Below are 23,544 nucleotides of genomic sequence, written 5' to 3'. Positions count from 1 at the left end.
ATTCACGCATGAATTCTTTTCTTTAGGCTATTAGATACTCTTACAAAGGAATTATATCTAAGCAGATATATTTTAAACATATTTACAAAAAAATACATAAACTCCAGGCAAAATATTTTCAACACTCATACCCAAATGTCAATATATAGTGTATGTGTCTGTTGTTTTAATTTTTTATAGGGTAAGCTTTTTTATGATGCAAATAAACTACCTGTTATTATCACTACACACTTTGCTAAGGGAAAAAGTGATGAAAGCTGTCATAAGCTATCTCTTACACATTATGTATGTTTGGAAACTACAATAAATCAAACTAAATTATTACTAAATTAGTTATTAAACTTTACTATTGTACGTTATAATACTATTGATCAAATTCTGAGGTCTGTAGTATACGCTACCCGACAATAAATAATAACCTGACTTCTAGTTGATCATTTGGTATCAGAAGTGCTTATATGAAAGGCAAAGGCCTTTAGATTACGCTTATTTTACCAAAATAAAATATAATCATGCCCTGATTTTTAATTATTTAATTAGGACAGTAAGGTCTGACTTTGCTTAGACAAAAGTCTTGTCGCTTAACAGAAATAATGCACAGTACAAAATATAGTCATGGTGCAGTGGAAAAAGAATTAATATTGTGTATGACTCCCATGAGCTTGGAGGACTGCATCCATACATCTCTGCAATGACTCAAATAACTTCTTATTAAAGTCATCTAGAATGGCAAAGAAAGCGTTCAAGAGTTCATCAAGATTCTTTGAATTTATCTTCAATATCTCCATCTTACCCCAGACATGCTCAATAATTTTCATATCTGGTGACTGGGCTGGCCAATCCTGGAGCACCTTGACCTTGTTTGCTTTCGAGAACTTTGATGTGGAGGCTGAAGTATAAAAAGGAGTGCTATCCTGCTGAAGAATTTGCCTTCTCCAGTGGTTTGTAATGTAATGGGCAGTACAAATGTCTTGATAACTCAAGCAGTTGATGTTGCCATCCACTCTCCAGATCTCTCGCACATCCCCATACTGAATGTAACCCCAAATGATGATTTTTCCTTCATAGAACTTGACTGATTTCTGTGAGAATCATGGGTTCATGCGGAATAGGTCTCTACAGTGTTTGTGATGATTGGGATGCAGTTCAACAGATGATTCATCAGAAAAATCTGCCACTTTTCCAAATGATCAACTAGAAGTCAGGTTATTATTTGTTGCTCTTACAATGTATCTATATGTACAGCTATGCAAAAACATATTATAAGACCACATAAAAATGATCTCACTGATTTATTAGGTAAGGGTTTGGGCAACATTGTAATATTTGTTTTATTCTATTTATTCTATAAAGAACTGCTAACATTTATTCCAAATCAAAATATTGTCATTTAAATATTTTTTTCTGAAAAAAATGAATATTATACATTTCATTATAGAATAAATACAGTTATATATTTTAATATAATTAATTTTAATATTTTAGCAATGCTTTAAAAAAACCTTTCTCACCCCAAAACTTTGAACGACAGCATACATATACTGTATATAATTGACATTGGAGTTTAGAGTATTTCTTCACTTTGTCAGGAGAAGCTTAGATTATGGAAGAACTTTGGGCGTCGAGATGCGAATCTGTTTTCCGGCTCACTCCCTCGTCTCCTGGTCCCTTCTTTTTCTCTTCGTCTGCGAGCTAGGTCTTCCTCTAACACCTGAACACACACATGCAACAGCCATGACACATTTTCCCAAACAAGAGGCTTTACAATTCAGTTTTACTCTTCTGTGCAATACCTCTTTCCTGCACGCAAGCTTATCTCTCCATTCATTGAGCTCAAGTGTGTGTTCGTCCTCAAGGGCTTTGATCTTTTTCTTCTCCATGTCCACAAGAACTTGAAGCTTCTCGTTCTGAAGTACAAAAACACAAACTTTAACACCTTGTCTTATAAGTGCATTTCATTAAAAGTTATTTCTTTTTATCTTTTACCTTTTTGTTCTAACCATTCATGAGAGTGATGCGGAAAATGTCTATTGTGGAAACTTTTTATTTCTGGCTAAACAACAGCATAAACTTCAATGACAATGATCACCTCAGGATCTGATTATGTGCTTTATCAAAGACTATAGAATACACAAGACGTGTCACTCTTACAGTTTTGAATGGGCAAAAGTGTAATGGTTAATATGCAAATAAAGCCCCGCCCTCTAGTACAGGAGCCAATAGATGCTATAGACTGGTGAGTCTCCAGAGGAGGGGCTTGTACCAGACGTAAATTTCTACTGATTTTGTGTGACTCAAACGTTTAAAAATGATACTAAAGAGACAGTTGTTTATTTTTAATTGTTGTTTCCTAATATGACATTTAATTATGAGCTGGGCAAGCAATTTTGGAGAATTTGATGTTTCCCCATTTAAACAGAATGCCCAAGCATACTGCCAGAGATACTGTTACCCATTCATACTGTTCCAAAGATAGCTGTCGAGAAAAATCACTTTCCTTAAAGAGACTTTGGCTTTATTCAGTATTAAATGCTACTAATGTGAGTTTTTATTAGCGTCCAGTATTCAGTTTCATTAAAACAAAACTCTTCCACCAGTCCTTACTTTATATTCTCATCCAATACCTCAGTTTGTCACAAGGCACATTGCTGAATGAAAGTGAAACTAGTTAAAGTCGAAAAACTAAAACTGAAACACCCGAAATGACATGGCTTAAAAGTCTAGGTTCAGGCACAGTTTTGGCACTGGTACCATTTTAAAAGTATCAGTTTAGCACCTGTATTGAAATAACCCCAAACGATACCCAACCCTACTCGTTACTGCAAATAGTAATGCCATTAGTAATACCGTTTTTTTATAGCGCCATTATTCCCATCACTGTTCACAATATATTTAGCTATTATACATATACTTTTCAAAACCTTATTAAGTGTGATTGTTTATTTAGGCTCTAAGCAAGCTGTTGCTGATGTACCTGAAGCTGCTGTAGTTCAGCTGTACTGGCATCACATTGTTCCTGCACTGCTTTCAATTGGCTCTCGTGACTTTCTTGAAGACTCTGTTTCTCTTGCTTCTGTTTGGCCTCCTCCTCAGACAAAAGCTAAAAAAAACACGAAAGGACCTGCTTATCAACAGTTTCATTTTAATCAAAGTGTTATTAATTAACCCCACATTGTTCCGACACGGAGGTTTCTGCATCCAAACCTGTGTGAGATGTTGTCTCTGCTCAGGGCCACTCAGACCTTGCTTTCTGAGCTCCATTTTCAACTGATTCAGACGGGACTTTGTTTCAGCTTTTTGGGTCTTCAGGAACGATGCTCTCTCCTGGGCCTGCAGTGACTTCTGCTCCTCCAGGAACGACTGCTGGAAGCGGGACGCTCTCTCTTTATCCTGCCAGAAAAGAGAAACTATGGTATCACTATGGTGGTACAAATAAATATAGAGGATAAACACAGATTCTTTTGGATGTTACCTTGTTGTGTCTCTTGGTCAACTGCTGTCTTTGTAAGGAATACTGTTCCTTCACCTGCTGTTTAAATAGATGATACTTTTCCTGTAGATGGCGCTGTTCTAACTCCCAAATCACAGCTTCACGAGCTTAAGGAAGAGGAAAATACATGTTTGGAATCGTATACTACCTGTAAGTTTTAATACACGCTGTTTATTTGGTTTTACTGTTTATAATACATGAAAATATAGTGTACACTTGGGTCAATACTGCAATACTGACCAAAATGTATCTTGATGGAAATTTAACAAGTGTGTATTAAACTGGGTATATTGGCTGGATTAGGATGGTCACAGATAAATAACCATGACATTCCATCAGCAGTTGGTATCGAGTTCTTGTCTTAATGAGTGAATCATTAAATTATTAGGTAAATTGCCCCAGTATAGTAAAGGGGACTCTTTACTGCTCAGTGAGCGCTGTCTTTCGGATGAGATGTTATACCGAGGCCCGGACTCTTTGTGGTCCTTTAAAATCCCAGGATGTCCTTTGAAAAAAAGAGTAGGGGTTTAACCCCGGCATCCTGGCCAAATCTGCCCACTGGCTTCTGTCCATCATGGCCTCCTAACCATCCCCGTATCATAATTGGCTTAATCACTCTGTCTCCTCTCCACCAATCAGCTGGTGTGTGGTGTGGTGCAAAATGGCTGCAGTCACGTCATCCAGGTGGATGCTGCACACTGGTGGTGAATGAGGAGATTCCCCCTTATGTGTAAGGCACTTTGAGTGCCCAGAAAAGCGCTATATAAATGTAAGGAATTATTATTATTAATTATTATTAATTTAAAAGGCTGATTCATTCAGAATCCTTTTTATGAAAAGATCATTCAATCACAGAGTTTCTTTGTGAGTGATAATAATATTAGCTCATAACTTCTGCTTGAAGTCCCACGATCAAGATACAAGCAGTGGGGTGATCGCTCTCTTGCAGTGGCAGTTCCTAAACTTTGGAATACCCTTCCTACTGAACTTCGTACAATCACTGACCTGGCACTTTTTAAAGCCAATCTTAAGACCCACTTGTTTAAATAGGCTTTTAATGGGTAGCACTGACAAATGTTCTAATGTTTGTTGTATTTTATTGATATTTCCTGTATTGTTTTTTTGCATTGTCTGCTTTTAATTGTGCTGTATAATTTGTTATTACTTGTGTAAAGCACTTCGGTCAACCTCAAACATGACAAACTACTGTGTACATCAAATATCGGAATAATGTTTAGGGTGTTATGAATGTGGTTGATCAGACACATTATTTTTGCTTTATTCAACAAATAATACACCATCAACCTCTCCTAGCCAGAAAAAGACTGGATGGTCAGTGTGTAATACAATTCCAAGGTATTTATGACACGAAGAAATGCTCAGAAGTGTTATAAGACCACCCTAACAAAAACTGATGACTGCCCAGACCAGAACAGGAAGAGAACCGACACAGACCCCTGGAGAGAGAGTAGTTCGGTTCCAGCTCAGGACAGCTTCTCTTCGGGTCCAGTGAAGACACTTGGACCCTGGCACAAATGGTTTAACAGCACAGCTCAAACATTCCCATCTCAGATACCTTTCTTTCTTTCTTTCTTTTCCGTCGAGAGTCTAGTTAGGTTTAGTACACCGCAAAACCAGAAGTCAACACAACTTGTCCTTTTGCCGCCTCAAAAACTTGAAATGACAGACTCCACCTCACTCCAAGCCTCACAGGACAAAGAGCCGACCACCAGCTAACCACGGAGGAACCCCCGCTCAACAGAGAGAGCTCTTCACATCACAAAGGAATGGTTTGGTCTCACAAAATCTGAGGTTTTTCCATCATTACACTCTTATTTTTACTCAATACATACTCTTATTTTTCTTCCTTTACTCTTTCTACAACCTGTATGAATGTTTGCTTGTGTTAGACTTTAGTTTCTGTTAGATTAGTCAATAACGTTTCATTTTGTATAAAGAAAGGTGCCTGTGCATATTTATGAATCTAATGTCCTAAACTTCAATCTTGCTAAACCTGCTTAAATGTAAAAGTCAACTCTCCATTCGAACGACCGCTGCATGATTAGTTTGTTCTGATTTAAAGAGTAGATTCTTTTGAAGCCCCGTTCAAATTAATCTTCAATTCACTTTGAGCTAATTCGCTACAAGGGTTTAAAAATTTAACTTAAAACTATTATTTTAGAAAATCATAAATTAACAGTCATACTGTTTGAAAATGAAAACTAAATACATAATATCAAACATACTTGAAAAACTATTTATTTAATGTTTAAAAATGCAGATGAATATGGAAAAAAAATTGGCAAATACGTGAAAAAAATCGTAATTGTTAAATTTTACTACATTTTCAGATATGTATATACGTTTTAGAGAAATATATTTGCTTTGATATAATTATTAATTTGATTATAAAGTCCTTTATTTCATCTCTTGAAATAGAGTAAATGTATGCATCAAGTCATCTTGAACCCCAAAATTGGCGCCAAACTTTATCCTGCCATCGATTGAAAAGTGTAAGAAGTTAAAAAAGACCACCAACAGATATGATAGGTATTTGGTCCATTACCAGTGGCATACATACCTCGCTTAAGCTGCTGAGATTTTACTGTAATCTCCCACTCCATCGACGCCACCTTCCTCTTATGCTCCTGAACACCCTTCTGCAGAGCTTCATTGAGCTCCTGCTGTTGCTTCTGCAGGAACCGCTGCTCCTACATCACAAACACACAGACATCAAACATCAGTGACTGTTTTCATGCATTTCACCCTAATTGTGAGTCGGTCTGTACCTCTTTGGGGTCTGCTTTGAGTGCACTGCTTTTGCGGCACAGCTCTTTCTCCTGTTGGGCCTTGAGTCTCCGTGCGTCCTCCCTTAATTTGGATGTGTGCTCAGCCTCCATCTGACCGCTTTGCTGCTGATATTGTTTCTCAAGTCTCTCCAGCTCACTGTCATAATACTGCTTCTTGCTCTGCAACAGGATGAACACTTGGCTGAGGCTGATAAATACTTGAATATTTAGCGCAAAAGTGCAATTTTTATGAATAGGTGACTGTGACTTCATTGGTATTGCATGTTCAGTCTGTAGACGGATACTTGACATATCAATCATTTATTTATTTATTTATTTATTTATTTATTTATTTATTTATTTATTTATATAGGGACAATGTAGAACATGCCATGTTGTTCTAGAGTTAGCTATAATGCTTTACATCTGTGGTCCCTGGGCAGGACGTTGTAACAAGTTTAACAATATTAAAAAAAAAAAGTACAATATACACTTACAGTACAATATATCATAGTCAATAAAATGAAATCAAATCAGTGGTTGCACATTTGATTATCTTTAACCCAAACTTTAAGGACAGTTTTAAAAATGTTAAAAGTGGTACTCTCTCTAATATGCACTGATATTATTATTCCATCTTTATGCTGCTCTGATTGAAAACAAACTAATTGTCCAAAAACACTTATCTCGAGTGTAACTGAACAATCACCTCTAATCGATCACTAGGGCTAGATGGAATCTGCGGACGTTTTTTCCCTATTTCTTTGCAGAATTTTGTAAAAAATCTGCAGATTTATGCAGAATGAATTTGGGAGTATCATAACTAAAACCTTAAATAAAAAATTATAAAAATACATTTTAACTAGTATTTAATGTTATAATGCAAATCCAAATAGATCCACTTTATTTGGTAAACAAAGCAAGTCTCTCATATACTATATCTACTAAAAGACAGAAGATATTACTTTACAAACTATATTGTAATTAAATCATATAAACATTTTCATACTAGTCAATAAAATTACTGAAATTAATTAAAAAACTGAATAAATATAAATTTACACACATTTACACAGGTAAATAAACAGAATCAATCATTGGCTAAAAATCTGCGGAATTCTGACTGCGCAGATTCTGTGTGGGCCTACCGATGACCTAGTCATTCTTATATTGTCTTTGCAGACAATCACACATTGTTTGAGAGATGGTGGTGCAAGATCATTAAATATTATATACATTAAACACACATCAGCATAAAATAAAATATTGTTGAATGTTAATCATTTATGTTGTTCAATGCAGTTACAGTAATGATAGCTCCTCTGCATTTAGCTAAAGAATCAGCTTGTTTATAGATAATATACAATGGTTTTAAAGTTGTAATGTTCATGTGGCACCAGCTTGAATAGCACAATAAGATAAATGAGGAAAAATCGTATTTATAGAAAGATTAGCAGCAGCCATAGGTAACTGATGCCTGATGTTTCTATAACTCCTCGGGCTTGCTCTAGCACTTTTGGAAACCTTCTTAATGTGTTTTTATTATTTCAATTAGAGTAAAAAATTATACATAAATATTTGAAATGATCAACAATATTTATTACTTCTCCATTAATAAAATATCTGAGCAATGCTCCTCATTTTTCTTAATGGTAATATTTTACCAATGGTAATAATGGTAAAATATAGGACTAAATGTGCATAATGTTTCTTTACAAAGTAACATCACAACTACTGGCCTGTCAGAATTATTAGCCCTCATGTGAGGCATTTTTCACAGTATTACCTATTATATTTTTTCTTCTGGAGAAAGTTTTATTTGTTTTATTTCGGCTAGAATAAAAGCAGTTTTTAATTGTTTAACAACCATTTTAAGGTCAGACTTATTAGCCCCCTTAAGCAATATATTTTCAGCTGTTTACAGAACAAACCATCATTATACAATGATTTGCCTAATTAACTTAATTACCCTAGTTAAGCCTTTTAATGTCACTTTAAACATATGTAGTAAAATATTATTTACTGTCATCATGGCAAAGATAAAATAAATCAGTTATTAGAAATTAATTATTAAAACTGTTTAAAAATGTGTTGAAAATATCTTCTTTTGGTTAAAATTGTGGAAAATAATATACAGGGGGTAATAATTCAGGAGGGCCAATAATTCAGACTTCAACTGTATGTTGCTCAAAGGAAATATGTATAATTAATCAATTAGATATAATTTTAGCTTTCATTATTTGTTAATATTTTATGAATATTTTATTTTTTATATTGGCTATTGTATCATGTTTAGTCTCATGCTGGTAAGCACAAGCCTTACATTGCTGGCTGCAGTACACTTACCAGACAACGGGGTGACTAAAAACAAGAAACTCTGAATTCAACATATACTAGCCTTTGTCCTAGATTCATGAACAGGAAGCCAGGACTAGGCCTAGTAAATTTAGGCCTAGTCAAATTTCTTTAAAGGGCATGTTTTATAAAAACGCCTAAGAAAACATATTACTTGAATGAATCTCTAAACAAAACAATGGGGTTTCAAGTAATTTACATTTAAGAGAGCTCAAACTTCAAATTTAGTACAGGACTCCCCTTACGCCTTTTCTGTGAAACTGGGGACTGATGTTTCAAACTATGATCTGTGGTGCGTGTGGCTTACTGTCATTTCTTGCTCTATATGGCGGAACATCTGCTCTCGCTGCTGCTGCAGTTTCAGCTCCAGCTGGGCATGTTCTCTCTGCTCTTCCCTCTGCAAGAGTTTCAACGCATGCAGCTCCTGCCGTCTATAAACACCCAAAAACACATTCAGAATGTGACGCTTTCCACGAACACCATAAAATTTACTTAAAAATTTACGTTCCTAGCAAGTTTTTTTTTCACAATGATGGCAAAGAACCATTTTTGGTCCTCTAAAGAACATTTCAGAGGTCAGAAGTTTTTCTTTGTGAAGAATATTTTATTAATCTAAAGAGCTTCTTCATTCTTGTGGAATGGAAAGTTTCCAAGGGAGTTAAAAAGTTCTTTGTGCAACCATTAGTGTTGCCACCAAAAGTGTAAAGCAGGGGTGTCCAAACTCGGTCCTAGAGGGCCGGTGTCCTGGAGAGTTTATATTGAACTTGCTTCAATACACATGCCAGGAAGCTTCTAGTATATCTAATAAGAACTTGATTAGCTGGTTCAGATTAGGGTTAGAGCTAAACTCTCCAGGACACCAGCCCTCCAGGACCGAGTTTGGACACCCCTGGTGTAAAACATAAATACTTGTTACCTGTTGTAGCGCATTAGTTTTTCTTTGCTGTCTCCCTCGCTGACCACTTTGGAAGTGGTGACACTGACTTCACGACCATCCACCATAAATTTGCGGGTCTTTTTAACGGTCATCCTGCTGGGATACAATTCCTAAATACCCCAAAATGAATGAAAGTTTGGTACATGTTGAATTTGACCATTTGCTAATGTCTTTAGCACAATGCTAGTTTCAGACTCACCCCTTCAAACCCAGGAGACATTAGAGGACTGGTGGGGGAAAGAGGTGGAATCATGTCCTCATGAGATTCCTTAGGTGTGGATCCATTTGATTCATGTAGTGGTATTGTGTCTGAATCATTCAAGCCATTTACAAGCTTTTCTTTGTTTTTGTCCTCTTGAACTACAAACACCACCTGCTTCTTCAGCTTTGATTCAGGAACATCTGTTGTATCTTCACCAACATCATTTGAGTCCTCTTCTGTACTGTTCTGTGTTGTATTAGATAATTTTGGAAACTCTTCTTCTGGTTCTTTTGAATCTGTCGCATCTTGAGCAACTCCTTCATTACTCGTTTCCTTTTCTGAATTATCTTCTTCCTTGTTTGACAACTCTGGAGTCTGTGAATCAGTAAAATTTGTTTTCTCATTTTGGATCAGTGTTTCCATCTCTTCATCTGATTTTCTAGAGATCTCACTGTTATCATTTCTTGAGTCTACATCATCATGATCGTCCTTCATGGTGTCTTCTTCCTTGCTTGTTGAACATTCCTTCTCTGTTGTTTCGTTATCTTTTTTACTGCTTTCCTCTTCATCAGACTTTTCATTGTTTGAGTTGACATCTTCATGCCTCACCACTTCACCGATGGCTTCAGTGATGTCCTCGCTCTCTACCTTCATGGCAATGTGATCTTCCTTGGTGATTGTTTGATCTTCTGTCTCTAACATCCTTGATTCTTCCTCTGTTCCTCCATCTGTCTCCAGTTCTTCAACAGTTTCTTCAGTTTCCAATGGTTCAGTTGACGGTTGTTCTGTCTTAAGGTCAGGAGCTCTTTTAGGAACAATACTCAAAGGAACCTCAGGAGTTTTAGTATTATCTATTGTGAAAGTAGATGTTTTTAAAGAACAGGCCAGATTAAGGTAGTCACTGGGTTTTTGCTCATTCCTGTCAGTTTTTGAAGCTAGTGGTGTTTCCAAACACAAAGCTACAACCTGTGTGCTATGTTGATGTGTTGCATCTTTGTCAATTACAGCAGGTATTTGGAGGGATTTCCAAAATGTATGGTCATTGTCAGCATTTGTCACAGTGCCATTTCTTTTTTCATCAGCATCTGTGTCCTCTTTGGTAAGATGTAACGTTTCCCTTTCAGAGGAATCTGTTGTTTGTGCTGGTGCGCTGGAGAGATTTAAGTTCTTGTCAGTTTCTTCTGTATCAACCTCATCTTTGATGTCAGCAACTTTGTTACTTGGAGCATCGACTACGTCAGGTGTTTCCTCTGTTGGTTTGGCAGTGTTTTCACTTTCAGTACCATCTGAAGGGCAAGTTCCCACAGTTTGAGCTGCACTTGAATCTTCTGAGTCTTTAGTTACCTGAACTGGTAAATTATCGCCCCAGAATCCAGATTTGCAGCGACGGGAGCCGCCAGACAGAAATGAAAGGAGATTTCCTGGAACGGAGAGTCGTCTTGCCCTCTTCTGAGCTTTGACCTGATTAGTGGCCTGGGAAGCCCTACGGGTCACTTTGACTTCAGGATTCAGCTCTACGTTGATGGAGGATTGAGGAACAGCATCCAGAACAGAGGACTTCTTTGGGGTCTTAGGTTCTTGTGATCCTTGTTCTACTGCTTGTTCTGGTTGTGGCACTGTTTTCTCAGACTCTGTGGTGATCGTGTCTTTCACAGAGGATTGGATATTAAACAAAGACTGTGGAAGTAAAGATGCAGAAAAAGATGCATTAATCTTTTACTGCTAAACTGTTTGATTGTCTGTTAATGTTTAACATGTCCAACAACGTGTGATGCATTCAGATGCAAAAGTGCCATCTAAAATATTCTTCTAAAATTAACATGTTTTTCTTTATGTTCAGTTATATTACTTTAAAGGTAATGAAAATAACAAATCTATCCATAGCCATTAAAGTTAGAGGCTTTTAAATCTGAACTCTTTGTTTTGAGAAACAAAAATAAATAGTCAACAAATGTGTCCATAATTTAAAAAAGAAATGTTCATATAATGGCGTCACGGTGGGGCAGTGGGTAGCACAATCGCCTCACAGCAAGAAGGTCCCTGGTTCGAGCCTCGGCTAGGTCAGTTGGCATTTCTGTGTGGAGTTTGCATGTTCTCCATGTGTTCATGTGGATTTCCTCCAGGTGCTCTGGTTTCCCCCACAGTCCAAAGACATGGTATAGGTGAATTGGGTAAGCTAAATTGTCCATAGTGTATAAGTGTGAATGACTGTATTGATGTTTCCCAGTGATGGGTTGCAGCTGGAAGGGCATCCGCTGTGTAAAACAAATGCTGGATAAGTTGGCAGTTCATTCCGCTGTGGTGACTCCAGATTAATGAAGGGATTAAGCCAAAAAGAAAATGAATGAATGAATGTTTATATAATTTCAATGTTTTCATTAAAGGTAGTAAGGTTGTAATTAATGTTCATTTCTTTGACAGACCCATTGTTTCACAATAGAAAAAATAGTAAAACAATAGTAAAAGCCACAAAAATCTTGAATGAGTTAAATAACGAAACATTTTCATTTTGCGGGGAAATATCATTTTAATTCATAAATGTGACCCTGAACCACAAAACCAGTCTAAAGTTGCAAGGATATATATGATGGAATAGCCTAAATACATTGTATAAGACAAAGTGATAGATTTTTTTATTGTATGCCAAAAAACATTGAGATATTAAGTAAAGACCATCTTCCATGAAGACATATTGTAAATTTATTACTGTTAATATATACAAACATAGTTTTGATTACTAATGTCCATTGCTAAGAACCTAATTTGGACAACTTTGAATTCAATTTTCTAAAAAAAAAAAATTATTTTATACCCATTAGATTCCAGATTTTCAAATGTATTCAGCTTTCAGGAGATGTATAAATCTTAATTTCCAAAAATGTACCCTTATGACAAGTTTTGTGGTCCTTGCAAATATTATGTTTTTTTAATGACTTAAAACCACATATTCTAATACCTAAATAAATATTTAATAATTGTTTGATGTATTCTGTGCAAAGAATAATTTCAAGTATTAAATACATTATTTATTTCTATTAATACCAATACACAAATAATACTCACTCACATTCCTTCTTCCCTCATTTCAAGGGTTGGCACAACAGAATGTACAACCATGTTAAAGGAATAATACATTAGTAATATTTAATAGAAAATTATTAATGATTTAGTTTTTTTTCCCTTTGAAAAACTCTGACTTTCTTATAGTAACACTTTTATCTATTCACTATTCTACTGTCTACTCTCTACAAATATATGTGTGTGTTATATACTACTTCAGCTGGAAGTTGTAATATTTTCTGCACGTATTTCTGTTCTAACTTTGCTTTGTTTAATTCTATTATCCTCATTTGTAAATCACTTTAGATAAAAGCAACTCCCAAATGATTAAATGCAAATGTAATCAATCAGTTATTAATTTCATGTTATTACCTCATTTTCTACGACCTCAGTGACCTCTGCTTTGGCCTCAGCGATGAGCTCTTTTAGTGCTCGTCCGTCTCGTCCAGCATAAGAGAACGGGTGAGCCATGAGCTGCTGAGTTCCCCATCGAGCCTCTGGGTTCTTCTGCAAGCTCCTTCGAAGGAAGTCTTGGAAATGTGACGACCTAGTGCCAGAAATCGGGATAAACCTTAAACGTAAACCACAGCGGATCTAGAAATGGGATGAGAAAGTGAGGACCCACCACTGGCGAGGATTGGAGAGTGTTGGTGGAGGAGATTTGGTGATCTTCAACAGGACCCTCATTGGGTTGAGTGAGTGGTGAGGGGGCTCCATCTCTGCCGCCTCAATTAAAGTGATTCCCAGTGACCAGATGTCTGCTTTAGATGTGTAGGGATTGTCCTTTGATGTTTCGCACATGATCACCTCAGGTGCCATCCTTGAATAACAGAATAGGCTGATTCAGTGTTTCTTTAATAGTGACAGAATGACTACTGATGTAACTGTTCAAACATTCTAACATTTGATCAGGGGTTTGTTAAACTATGAGCAACAAAAAAAGTGCTGAGGGGTTTCATGGAAATGGGTATTGAAATAAATAAATAAATTGGATAAATTAATGTTTTAAATGTTAAAAAAACTAAACGTACATATATTATCATAGAAATTAAACCATGAAAAATGTATTTAATTTATATGCTCAAAGTTCAATGCAAAGGGAGACATTGGCGTTTACCGAGTTAGCAAAGTCTACAGCGAACGAAATTTGGGGACTACAAAAAAATACATCAAGGCTAATGAGATCACAAGGGCTTCCGGTTACGTGCATTCACCTCGCGCACACACCCTGCGCAGCAAACGGGTGTGGCCAGAGGCGCTGTAATGTTAAAACAGTGAAAGCTAAAATGCCAGCCAAACGCTGCTATTTCCACAGAGCTTGTACTCTTTCTGTGTATGAGCTTCCAAAAAACATGGCACAAAGAGAAAAGGGCTTACAATTTAATTTTAATAATGTTCCAGAGAATTAGACATAGCTCTAGCATTTGACAAAGGAGAACTTCCAGAATCTCTCCCAGTTCAGTGCTGGATTCGGCTTAAACTCCTCAACCGACGAAGCTGTGGATTGTGAGCTACAACCTGTAAGTATTTTTATTTGTTAAAATTGATCAACTACAGGCACAGTTTCCAGCGTTTATGGTGTGTTGTAGCGAGGACATAAACAACAGAAAATGCTGTTTTGCACGGCTAACAATTTAGCTACAAATTCATATTTATCCGTCAAACCCCTGTGAACAGCCACAATCTTCACCAGTGCTGCAGTGTCTCTCCATGCAGCTGCTTTCCGTGTGTACTACATCTCAAATAACCAATTCGCTAAAGATATGTGAACATTTCATATTACTTACACATGCTTATACATCTGAATGCTTACATATCCGAATATATGTGAAAGACACTTGTCAGATTTTAATTTTAGAGAGCAGGCATGAGCTGTGTGCTCTTTATTTCAGTCTGATTTAGACAGCTAATGCTGCTAACAGCTGCTCTGACTGGACTGTTTACACAGCGCAAAAGCGTGCGTTTGTAGGGGAGTGACATGGACCCTTACGAAAAATAACTGCCGTAAACTGAAGTAAAACTGCAGTACAACAGCAATATATAGAAGTATAACTGCAGTAAAATTATGTACAATCGCAAAATTGCAATACAATGAAGTATAAACAGTTCAAATACAGTACAATAATGTTCAACAGCAGTATAAGTTGCAGTAAACTGGACTAGAAACAAGTAAACTCCGTCTTTACTGCACTTGTGCTGCTGTAGTCTAATATGCCAATGGTGTGGTAAGAACTGTACTGCACTTATGTTCCAAAGGGTTTGTTCTTCCACATCTTCAAGAATATTTTGTACTTTTTTCAGGGATATTTTTTGGATTCAAGTAATTTTATAATTGAATTTTAAGAGTTTAATTGCAAAAACGAATAATAAAAAATAACTTCAGTAAATGGAACAGTAGAACAGCAACTATAATGCAATAAAGTTCAACAGCAGTACAACTGAAGAAACATTAAATAAACTGAGAGGGCCCTTACAAAAATTACTGCAGTTTTTTAAAGGAATACTGCAGTTTTAGTTAAAAAACAGCATTATTTAAGTATATTGCAGTATTACTGCAATACAACTGAAGTACTACAATACAACTAACTGCAGTACATCTACAGCAATACAACTGAAGTACTACAACAGTACAAATGCAGTACAACTACTGCAATTCAACTGAATTACTACTACAGTATAACTGCAGTACAACTACTGCAATAGTTCTGAAGGGATACTACTAATATAATACAGTACGACTACTACAATGGTACTGAAGTACTATAACTACTATAATGCAGTACTGCTATTGGAACTAGGAAATATTACAGTCATTTTCATGTAAGCTGAGTAGCTGTATATAATCAAAGTAGGATTTATGAAAAATTTCGTGATTTTCAACAGGTGAAGCATGAACACACATTGCTTTGCATCTTATAAACACAACCAAGCCTTAAAAATACACCGTGGACCACCCCTTTAACCCCCACCAAAATAATAACAATAATAATTTTACTCACTGCCATGTTTTTTCATATGTATACAAATGAACAAATGTTGGCAAACGTAAATGAGTCTCACCAGTATGGCGTTCCAATGAAAGTTGAACGTTTTTGCAGAGTGTAGTCATTTTTTGCAGACACACCGAAGTCAGCTGTATGAAAAATATATATATAAACAGATACAACACCTGCTGTTTTATTGCGTATTTAGTCCTAAAATTGTGAAAGCTGAAGAACGGTCAGTATTTCTGTACCTAGTTTGACCTGTCCATCCATCGTGAGCAGAATATTGCCAGCCTTCAGGTCTCTGTGTATGATGTGATGCTGGTGCAGGTAAAACAGAGCCTGGAGAGTCTGCCAGCAAACCTCACTGATCTGCTGCTCCGTCAGGCCACGCTCCAGCTCTGAAATGCACACACACACAATATAGACCACTTTGAGGGATTTAAACATCAACAGTGGTCCCAACATATTTTCCGTTTTACATTTTTAACTTCTATAGCTTCTGAGAATGCAAAAAGAGTCACAGATTGAGAAATCATGTTATGATAGCTGTACAATAAGTTACGATTGAATTGCCTCCTATTACAGTAATGAAATAGTTTGATAACAAGCAAGAAATGTTCATGGATCAATGACATCACCACATTGAAATGGTCTATAAGATGATGATGATGATGACGATGATGTCATGCATATACTAGTGTAAACAGTATCTGATCAACACTCACCCAGCATAATATCATCCAGAGCTCCTCCGGGACAGTACTCCAGTAGGATCTGCACAGGGAAAGCACTTGAGATTATTTATTCAACATTTATAAGTTGAACACAAAAAGAAGATATTTTGAAGAATGTTAGAAACCGGTAACCACTTACATCCACAGCTAGAAATACAAATATGGAAGTCAATGGTAAACGTTTTTTCAAAATAACTTCTTCTGTGTTCAACAAAACACAGAAACTCAAATGGGTTTGTGAGAAATGAAGGGTGAGTAAACGATGACAGAACTTTCGGTTTTGGCTGGAAAGCAAACATTCAGAAACAGATTTCTTACCCACAGCCAGCTCTCAAAGAAGATGGCGTCCAGCAGGGAGATGATGTTCGGATGTCGACAGGCCGCTAAGATGTCTATCTCAGTGATGTAGTCGTCCAGCTGCTCCTCACTGCGCACTTCAATCACTTTAACAGCTCCCAGCACTCCTGTAGTCTGATTCTGGGCCTGAGATCAATACTACATACTGTAATACTTGCCTTTGACACTTAGAAGTGCAAGAAAACAATCAACAATGTTTAAGCTGTAAAAGGCCACAGTGCAAAGATGTGCGCAGTACAGAAACTGCAAAGTTGCAAAGGGACGTTCATTTTAAGAGAGGTATGAAGATGAGTAGGTTGATTACATGAGTATTCTAACAGGAAGCCATCTTTGAGCTTTACATTTTGGTTTGACAGGAAGTTCCAAACCGCAGCATAGCCCTAAACCCCCATTTTCTGTCACCTTGGAAACCTATAAATAAACAACAGCGTGCATGTTTTTCATATCTACCATAGCGAAATCTTAAGAGTAAAATTTACTCAGTGTAGATAGTATTTGGTCCATCTCGAAATTGAGTTAAAGTTACTCAAGTTAATGAGACAATGAAATGAATAATAAGGTGATGATTGAGCACTGATGAACACCTGCTGTTAATAAACAGACACACGTTAGAGAAACACAGAACTACAACTGACTTCAGTCACAACCTTAGATGAAAATCTGGTTTCCTTGGCATCTTTTCAAATTTAAATTATGCTGCTTGATATTGCAAACAGGCGTGTTGCTTTATTGTTTTTATTTATTATGGCAATCATAAACTTTTTCGTGTGAGCATTTAGCAAGTTAGTGTTTTCTATGTCTAATCTTAGAGGCATATTGTCGTTGCTAATGAATCAGAAGTCTTATAGCAGATTCAAAGAAAATAGTTAGCTTAGTGTCCCTTTTGGTGTTACATATTTATAAAAAGAAATATAACTTTTTTGGGATCAGTAGAATGTTTAAATGTTTTAAAATAAGCTTCTCTTGCTCACCGAGGCTGCATTTATTTAATCAGAAATACAGTACAAATTGTAAAATTGTGAAATGTTATTGCACTATAAAATAACTGTTCAAAAGAAGTTTATCATTTAATTGAATCATTTATTCTAGTGATTTTAAAGAGGAATTCTCAGCTTTATTACTCCAGTCTCAAGAGTCATATAATCCTTCTGAAATCAATCTAATGTTTATTATTATTACTATTATTATTATTAATGGTAATAGTAATAAAAGTAATAATGACTGAGGTAATCATTTCATTTGAAACAACATACAATGTGAAAGCAGTTATTTAAAATTTTAAATAAATATTTAACAATTTAACAATTATTTTACATTTAATGAATGCCGCCTTGATGAACAGAATAATTTTCTTTAAAAAAAATAAAAACTGATGAAATGCATACTGGCAGATTGTTTTCAGCAAAAAACATCTGTACATTATTGAAACAAGATCAAGTTTACTGTTAGAAATATTGAGAATTAAATGTCCATAACAGGCCCATTGCCAGGGTGAGTTTGGGTGGTTCGAAAGACCCACTTCCCTTCTGACAAAGTCCAGAAGTTGGCCCCCATATATGCTCATTTGTCCAATTTTTGACAGTATGCCATCATAAATTGTGAAAATAACAAATAAAATAAGGCTTTGAGAAGAATAACCAATAAAATAGCCAATAAAAGAAGGCTTTTATTATTTAAATGGCTAAATGAGCTGGTCAGTTTGTTTGCCTGTAAGATACAGTTTTTAATTTAGTTAAATTAGTTTAATTTTAATGTAATTTTTTATTTTAAGTTTTGACAGATTTCCATTATTTTTTTGTTTGTTTTTATGATGGATAATAAATTAGCATTTAAAAAAATTAATATTTTTTCATATTTCTGTAATTTTAATCTCAATACATCATATATAAAACTGTAAAAACTTTAAATACACATTTGTAAATAAAAATTTTTTTTGTAAACAAAAAAAAAGTATGATAAGCACTTTGACAAAAAATGTAGGAATTATTTTTGTTGCATCATACAGTGTGGTAATGATAACCATCTGACAAGCTAATCCAGCTCTAATTAGTGTTTACAATGGCACTAAAATGCAGTATTTGAACCTCGAATAACTGCGAAAAAAGAACCACCCCTTTTAATAGGCTGACTACGGCTTGCAGAATAAATTTTTAACTGTAAAAAATTGAGTAATCTTTAAAATGTAATAGCAGGTACGTTACTATGACAGTAGGTGGCGACGACAATTGACTCGACCATTCACTCAAACAATTCATTTTAAACGAACGTCAAAACTCGACGGAAGACAACCCAAGTGAATCCTGTCTCCACATCGTTTGAAATTGCTGACATTACAAAACAGACTAGGCAGGTTGGTTACACAGTATGCCTACTGACTAACAACACACCGGTTTATTGAACTTTGAGTAAAAGTAATTTTATATTACTCGTTTGCAGTCCTTGTGTTTATCAGCAGATGTGAATCAATTAGGCTTTAGACCTTCAGGAATTTTCTAAATCTCTCTTTAAAATCAGATTGTTGTTACATTTGTGTAGATTCAAGCTTTATAAACGTCAGTGTTGCCAAATCTGATCAAAATCTCCAGCAGAAAAAACCAACAAACAAAATAATACAAACTAACATAGAATATGTTATGGTTTTAATGGAATATGTATTAGGCTTTCAGGACTCACTATTGGCATTTATTTATTTGTTTGTTTGTCTTCTTTTTGTGGCATGTTAACTGGAATATGTGCCCAAAACACACTAGAGACCATAATAACTGGTTTTGTTTGTTAGAATTTGATGGTTTGGAATGTTTTTAAATATTATATTGTACTGGAAACCATTAGAAACTAATTAGAAAACCATTAGAAACATTTGTTGTTTTTTTTTTGCAGTAGGGTAATTTAGTTAATCCAACATGAGATCGAAAAAAACGTAAAAGTTTATGTCAGCTAAAATTGTTCAGTAGCTGAAATGCCAGTCTGAAGAAGGATTTTCTTGAAATGACAGACTAGATCAAACCATGCCAGTGTACCAACAAGTTTTATCTGTTGAAAAACATTTATTACTTTTATAAAAACTTTAAATCCAATTCTAGTTTTCAGTAAATAGCATATAATAAATATATAAACAAACATGTTGTTTTATTGAGCTGAAATCTGAATCTCATCATTCACCAACATCTGAATCCCTTACCTTATAGACCTTCCCAAAAGCTCCATCTCCCAGTTCTCCCAAAGTCTCCCACGACTGGTGCGGATCCACATCCCTCTTCAGGTTTTCATAATGCCTCACTCGCTTTTTCTCCACACCCATCCGAAAGATTCGCATCAGGAGGGAGGCCATCGCTCCCTCCTTACAAACTTACCCCAAATCCGTATGAAATCCCAGTCTCTTTAGTAAACTAGTGGTCCTCAACGTCTCATTTAACAATGGAACCTCATCAGGCGTGCCCAAAACTCAAAACAACACAGAACCTGAGTCTCTCCAAGGCGAAGATGCTTTTATTTTTCACGTCTGCCCTCACGCCTGCACACATCACAGCACGACAGGAAGCTGCAAGTTACAACCACATCCTTTACAAATGTGGGCCACAATAATGTATATGTGCACCTCGTATTTAGAAATGTAGTTTGAGCTCTCTATTGTAGTGCATTTGTGAGAAGCAAAACATATAGAGGCATACTTTTAGCAAACTGCGTACACATATCATGGCCCTGTGCTTACTAATGGTTTAAAAATGTGAACTTGGAGCAAAATTATTTGGGAAGTCCCCAAATTCTAAACACAGATACTAATTAAAATCACCCACGTTTTTCTTTTTGTTTTCAGTCTGGGTCAAGAAACAAGTCATCAATCAGTAAGATCATTTTCCACTGTAGGCTCTGTTTACTTACATGTGTAGGATGATCTGAGAGATGTAGTTCTACATCATCACCACAAGATGTCGCTTTGGTACCACATAATTAACGCTTAAAATGGAAAATAATATTCAAAAAATCTATCATTTTAGTTTAACTCTGTTGTTGGCAATTCTCAATCAGGTAGTTATTACAATTGAGGGAAAGAATAACCATAATACATTAATTTCACAATATTGAAGAAAAAATATCGGGCAGTAATTAAACGCATATTATCTGAAACATATTCAGAGGAAAATAAACAACAACAAACAAAACAATTCATTAATTAATTTACAAATGACATATACGTAAGCCATTTCTGTTAAATGTCAGATATTAGATAACTTCTGTTCCTAATGCACTCTTGGATTAGTTTTTATCATTCAAAAGCAAGAAAAAACACAGGGTTAGATATGTAAGACGGGTTACATAAAAAAAGAGCTATTTAAAAAAAAAAAAAAAATAACGACATGTTTTCTAAATTGTTTCCAAATTCTTAGAGTATGCAAGACGAGGGGGTTAGAAGAAAAACAAGAATATTTAATAGACAATGATGAGCATAGCAAGCAATGTAAGGAAACTGCTGCAAGAATCACATTCCATTTCAACCCATGCTGGAACCCAGAAAAATTAATATTTTTAAATTGAGCAATTTATTGAGCCTTCAGAAAGCCTTTAGAGAATCTACATATGGGTTGTTGTTGTTTTTTTTTTTTTGTTTTTGTTAATGTTTGATATATAAGACTTTTGTGATTCATTACCTATGCTATTGAACAGTAGTCTCCAAAGTTTAAAGACCAATCCTAACTCCTGCCTGGCTTAAAAGGCAACATCTCAACTTATTTGGTACAATTTCGAGTGAACCACTTTTGTATCGTTTTCGTAGAAATATCTGGCAACACTAAAATGCAGCTATCGAACTGACAGTCGGCGAAAAAAAAAAAAAAAATCCATGGAGTTTTACTGAGGAGAATGCATTTGATAGGACAGATATTATTATTATTATTATTATGAAACGGTCAAATGCTATCAAAAAAAGTAGCATAATAATAACCCTTGTACAACAACACATCTGTAGAAATAAAAACACTGAGCAGGGTGTAGGCCAGGGGTACCAAAAGTTTTTCTTATGAAGGGCCAAAAACCAAACTTAATTGAGGGTAGGGGGGGTTGGGGGGGTGGACCGAAGCTAAATTTAACAAACTGCATTACATTAAAGTTGTCATGGTAACTTCCTAATTTAATAATATTTAAAAACATAAAGAAATACTTTATTCATATTAATTTTTATATATAAATTTTACATTTTACAATGTAGGCCTACTTACAATAAAACCTTAAACAATCTCATTTATAATACAATGGAGTACTTGAGTGAAATATATGTCTTTATAGTGTTTAAGCAATGTGCCAAACATGTCAAAATCTAAAAAAATGTGTTTAAGCGTGTCATGACCCTTCTAATTAATTCAATTGAAACATTTCCTTTCAGTTTTGCTTTTTTGTAACTCAGCAATTGAAACAAAAGGTTATGTTAAATTAGAAATGACCATCTCTGTTTGAGGGATTCTCCACGACCTTCCTCGTCATTTGTCCTTATCTGATTGGTTGGTGGGCCAAATCAAAGGCTATGGGCCAACTTTGGCCTGCGGGCCCAGGTTTGGGCATTTCTGGTGTACGCTATGCTGTTTCATTAAGTTAAATAGTTAATCAATTAACTTACATTTGAAGTCGCCCAAAATTCATTAAATATTTGTATAAATCATGTAGAGCATAAGTTGTAATTTGTCATTTGTACACCGAATCTTATAAATGAAAATCTTTACAGCACTGAAAATGAATGTACTGCTGCATGGAACAAAACTATACATTTTTTTGCAGACATTAATGTAACATAAGGACATGCTTGTAAGACATCAAAAACTGGGTACACCATTTCAATGTACAGATTGGTCAAAGTTTAGTAGGCTTTCATACGAGACAGTTGAGAAAGTTCAGGAGTCTTATGACCAGCATCATCATATTACTGTACCAGCATGAGCGGCGAGTCCTGGCCTAATGCTCCACTGAACTAATCTGAGGAATGGGAACTTGGATGACATTCCTGCTAATCAGCTTGTTTAAACAGTCAAACTAAAAACACAGAAGACATTTCCAATCGACCACTGAACAGCATTCCAGAGGAATCATAGGATCTGCGTGCAAAGTACATGGTGGGAAACTGGCAAGACTTGCTTTTCAGCTTAAAAAAATGATTTTTAGCCTTTTTTTTTTCAGAAATTTTTTAGAACTTTTTGATAAAAAGTTTTATTAATGTTTTTTAACACAAAAAAATATTTATTTATGTTGGAAACCAGTAACCATTGACTGGTTTTCATCATTCTTCAAAATATCTTTTCTTTTGTTTAACAGAAAAAAAATGTAAGTCAACGGTGAGTAAATGATGACAGAATTTTCATTCTCAGGTGAACTATCCCTTTTAACAACTTTGCTTTTGCTCAGAAAAAATGTATTCTCCATCTGTGTTCTTTTGCAAAAGTTTATTAAGGGAAAATAACTCTTGTTTTGTGATGGATGTCAAGGTTTAAATGTAAAAAAACTGATGTTTGCAGCATAAGGTAATGCAAGACAACAGCCAAGCTAGAACAGCAAGTTTTTAGCAGTAGGAAATATATGCAAAAAATGTTGATCTATATTTTGCTATTTATAAATGTGCTATCTTTTTCTTATTAAAATTAAAGTTGA

At 35.4% G+C, this 23,544-nt stretch overlaps 1 protein-coding gene across 1 annotated transcript; it reads right to left on the bottom strand.

Annotated features, from left to right (window-relative positions):
• Positions 1-12: 12 nt before the first annotated feature.
• si:dkey-81j8.6 (serine/threonine-protein kinase 10) lies at positions 13-20,376 on the bottom strand. Its single transcript, XM_056467319.1, has 17 exons — positions 20,093-20,376; positions 16,873-17,037; positions 16,546-16,594; positions 16,069-16,218; positions 15,894-15,966; positions 13,459-13,653; positions 13,206-13,380; positions 9,771-11,450; positions 9,551-9,681; positions 8,942-9,065; positions 6,280-6,459; positions 6,072-6,201; positions 3,473-3,597; positions 3,205-3,390; positions 2,975-3,100; positions 1,794-1,907; positions 13-1,711 (listed from the first exon to the last, which is right to left on the bottom strand). Exons 1-17 carry the CDS (start codon positions 20,240-20,242, stop codon positions 1,586-1,588), a joined length of 3,879 nt encoding a protein of 1,292 aa, XP_056323294.1. The 5' UTR covers positions 20,243-20,376; the 3' UTR covers positions 13-1,585.
• Positions 20,377-23,544: the final 3,168 nt, after the last annotated feature.

This window comes from Danio aesculapii, chromosome 10 (assembly GCF_903798145.1).
Source record: "Danio aesculapii chromosome 10, fDanAes4.1, whole genome shotgun sequence".
Lineage (NCBI taxonomy): Eukaryota > Metazoa > Chordata > Actinopteri > Cypriniformes > Danionidae > Danio > Danio aesculapii.
The sequence above is the reverse complement of the archived record's forward strand: the minus strand, read 5'-3'. Positions and strand labels throughout refer to the sequence as shown.

Excerpts from the sequence above, each read along its gene's own strand:
- si:dkey-81j8.6 (XM_056467319.1), bottom strand. The coding sequence starts at position 20,242 with ATGGCCTCCCTCCTGATGCGAATCTTTCGGATGGGTGTGGAGAAAAAG. Across the intron at positions 3,598-6,071 it reads ATCTCAGCAGCTTAAGCGAG|CTCGTGAAGCTGTGATTTGG; the intron begins GTATGTATGCCA and ends CTCTTCCTTAAG. Across the intron at positions 3,391-3,472 it reads TGACCAAGAGACACAACAAG|GATAAAGAGAGAGCGTCCCG; the intron begins GTAACATCCAAA and ends CTTTTCTGGCAG.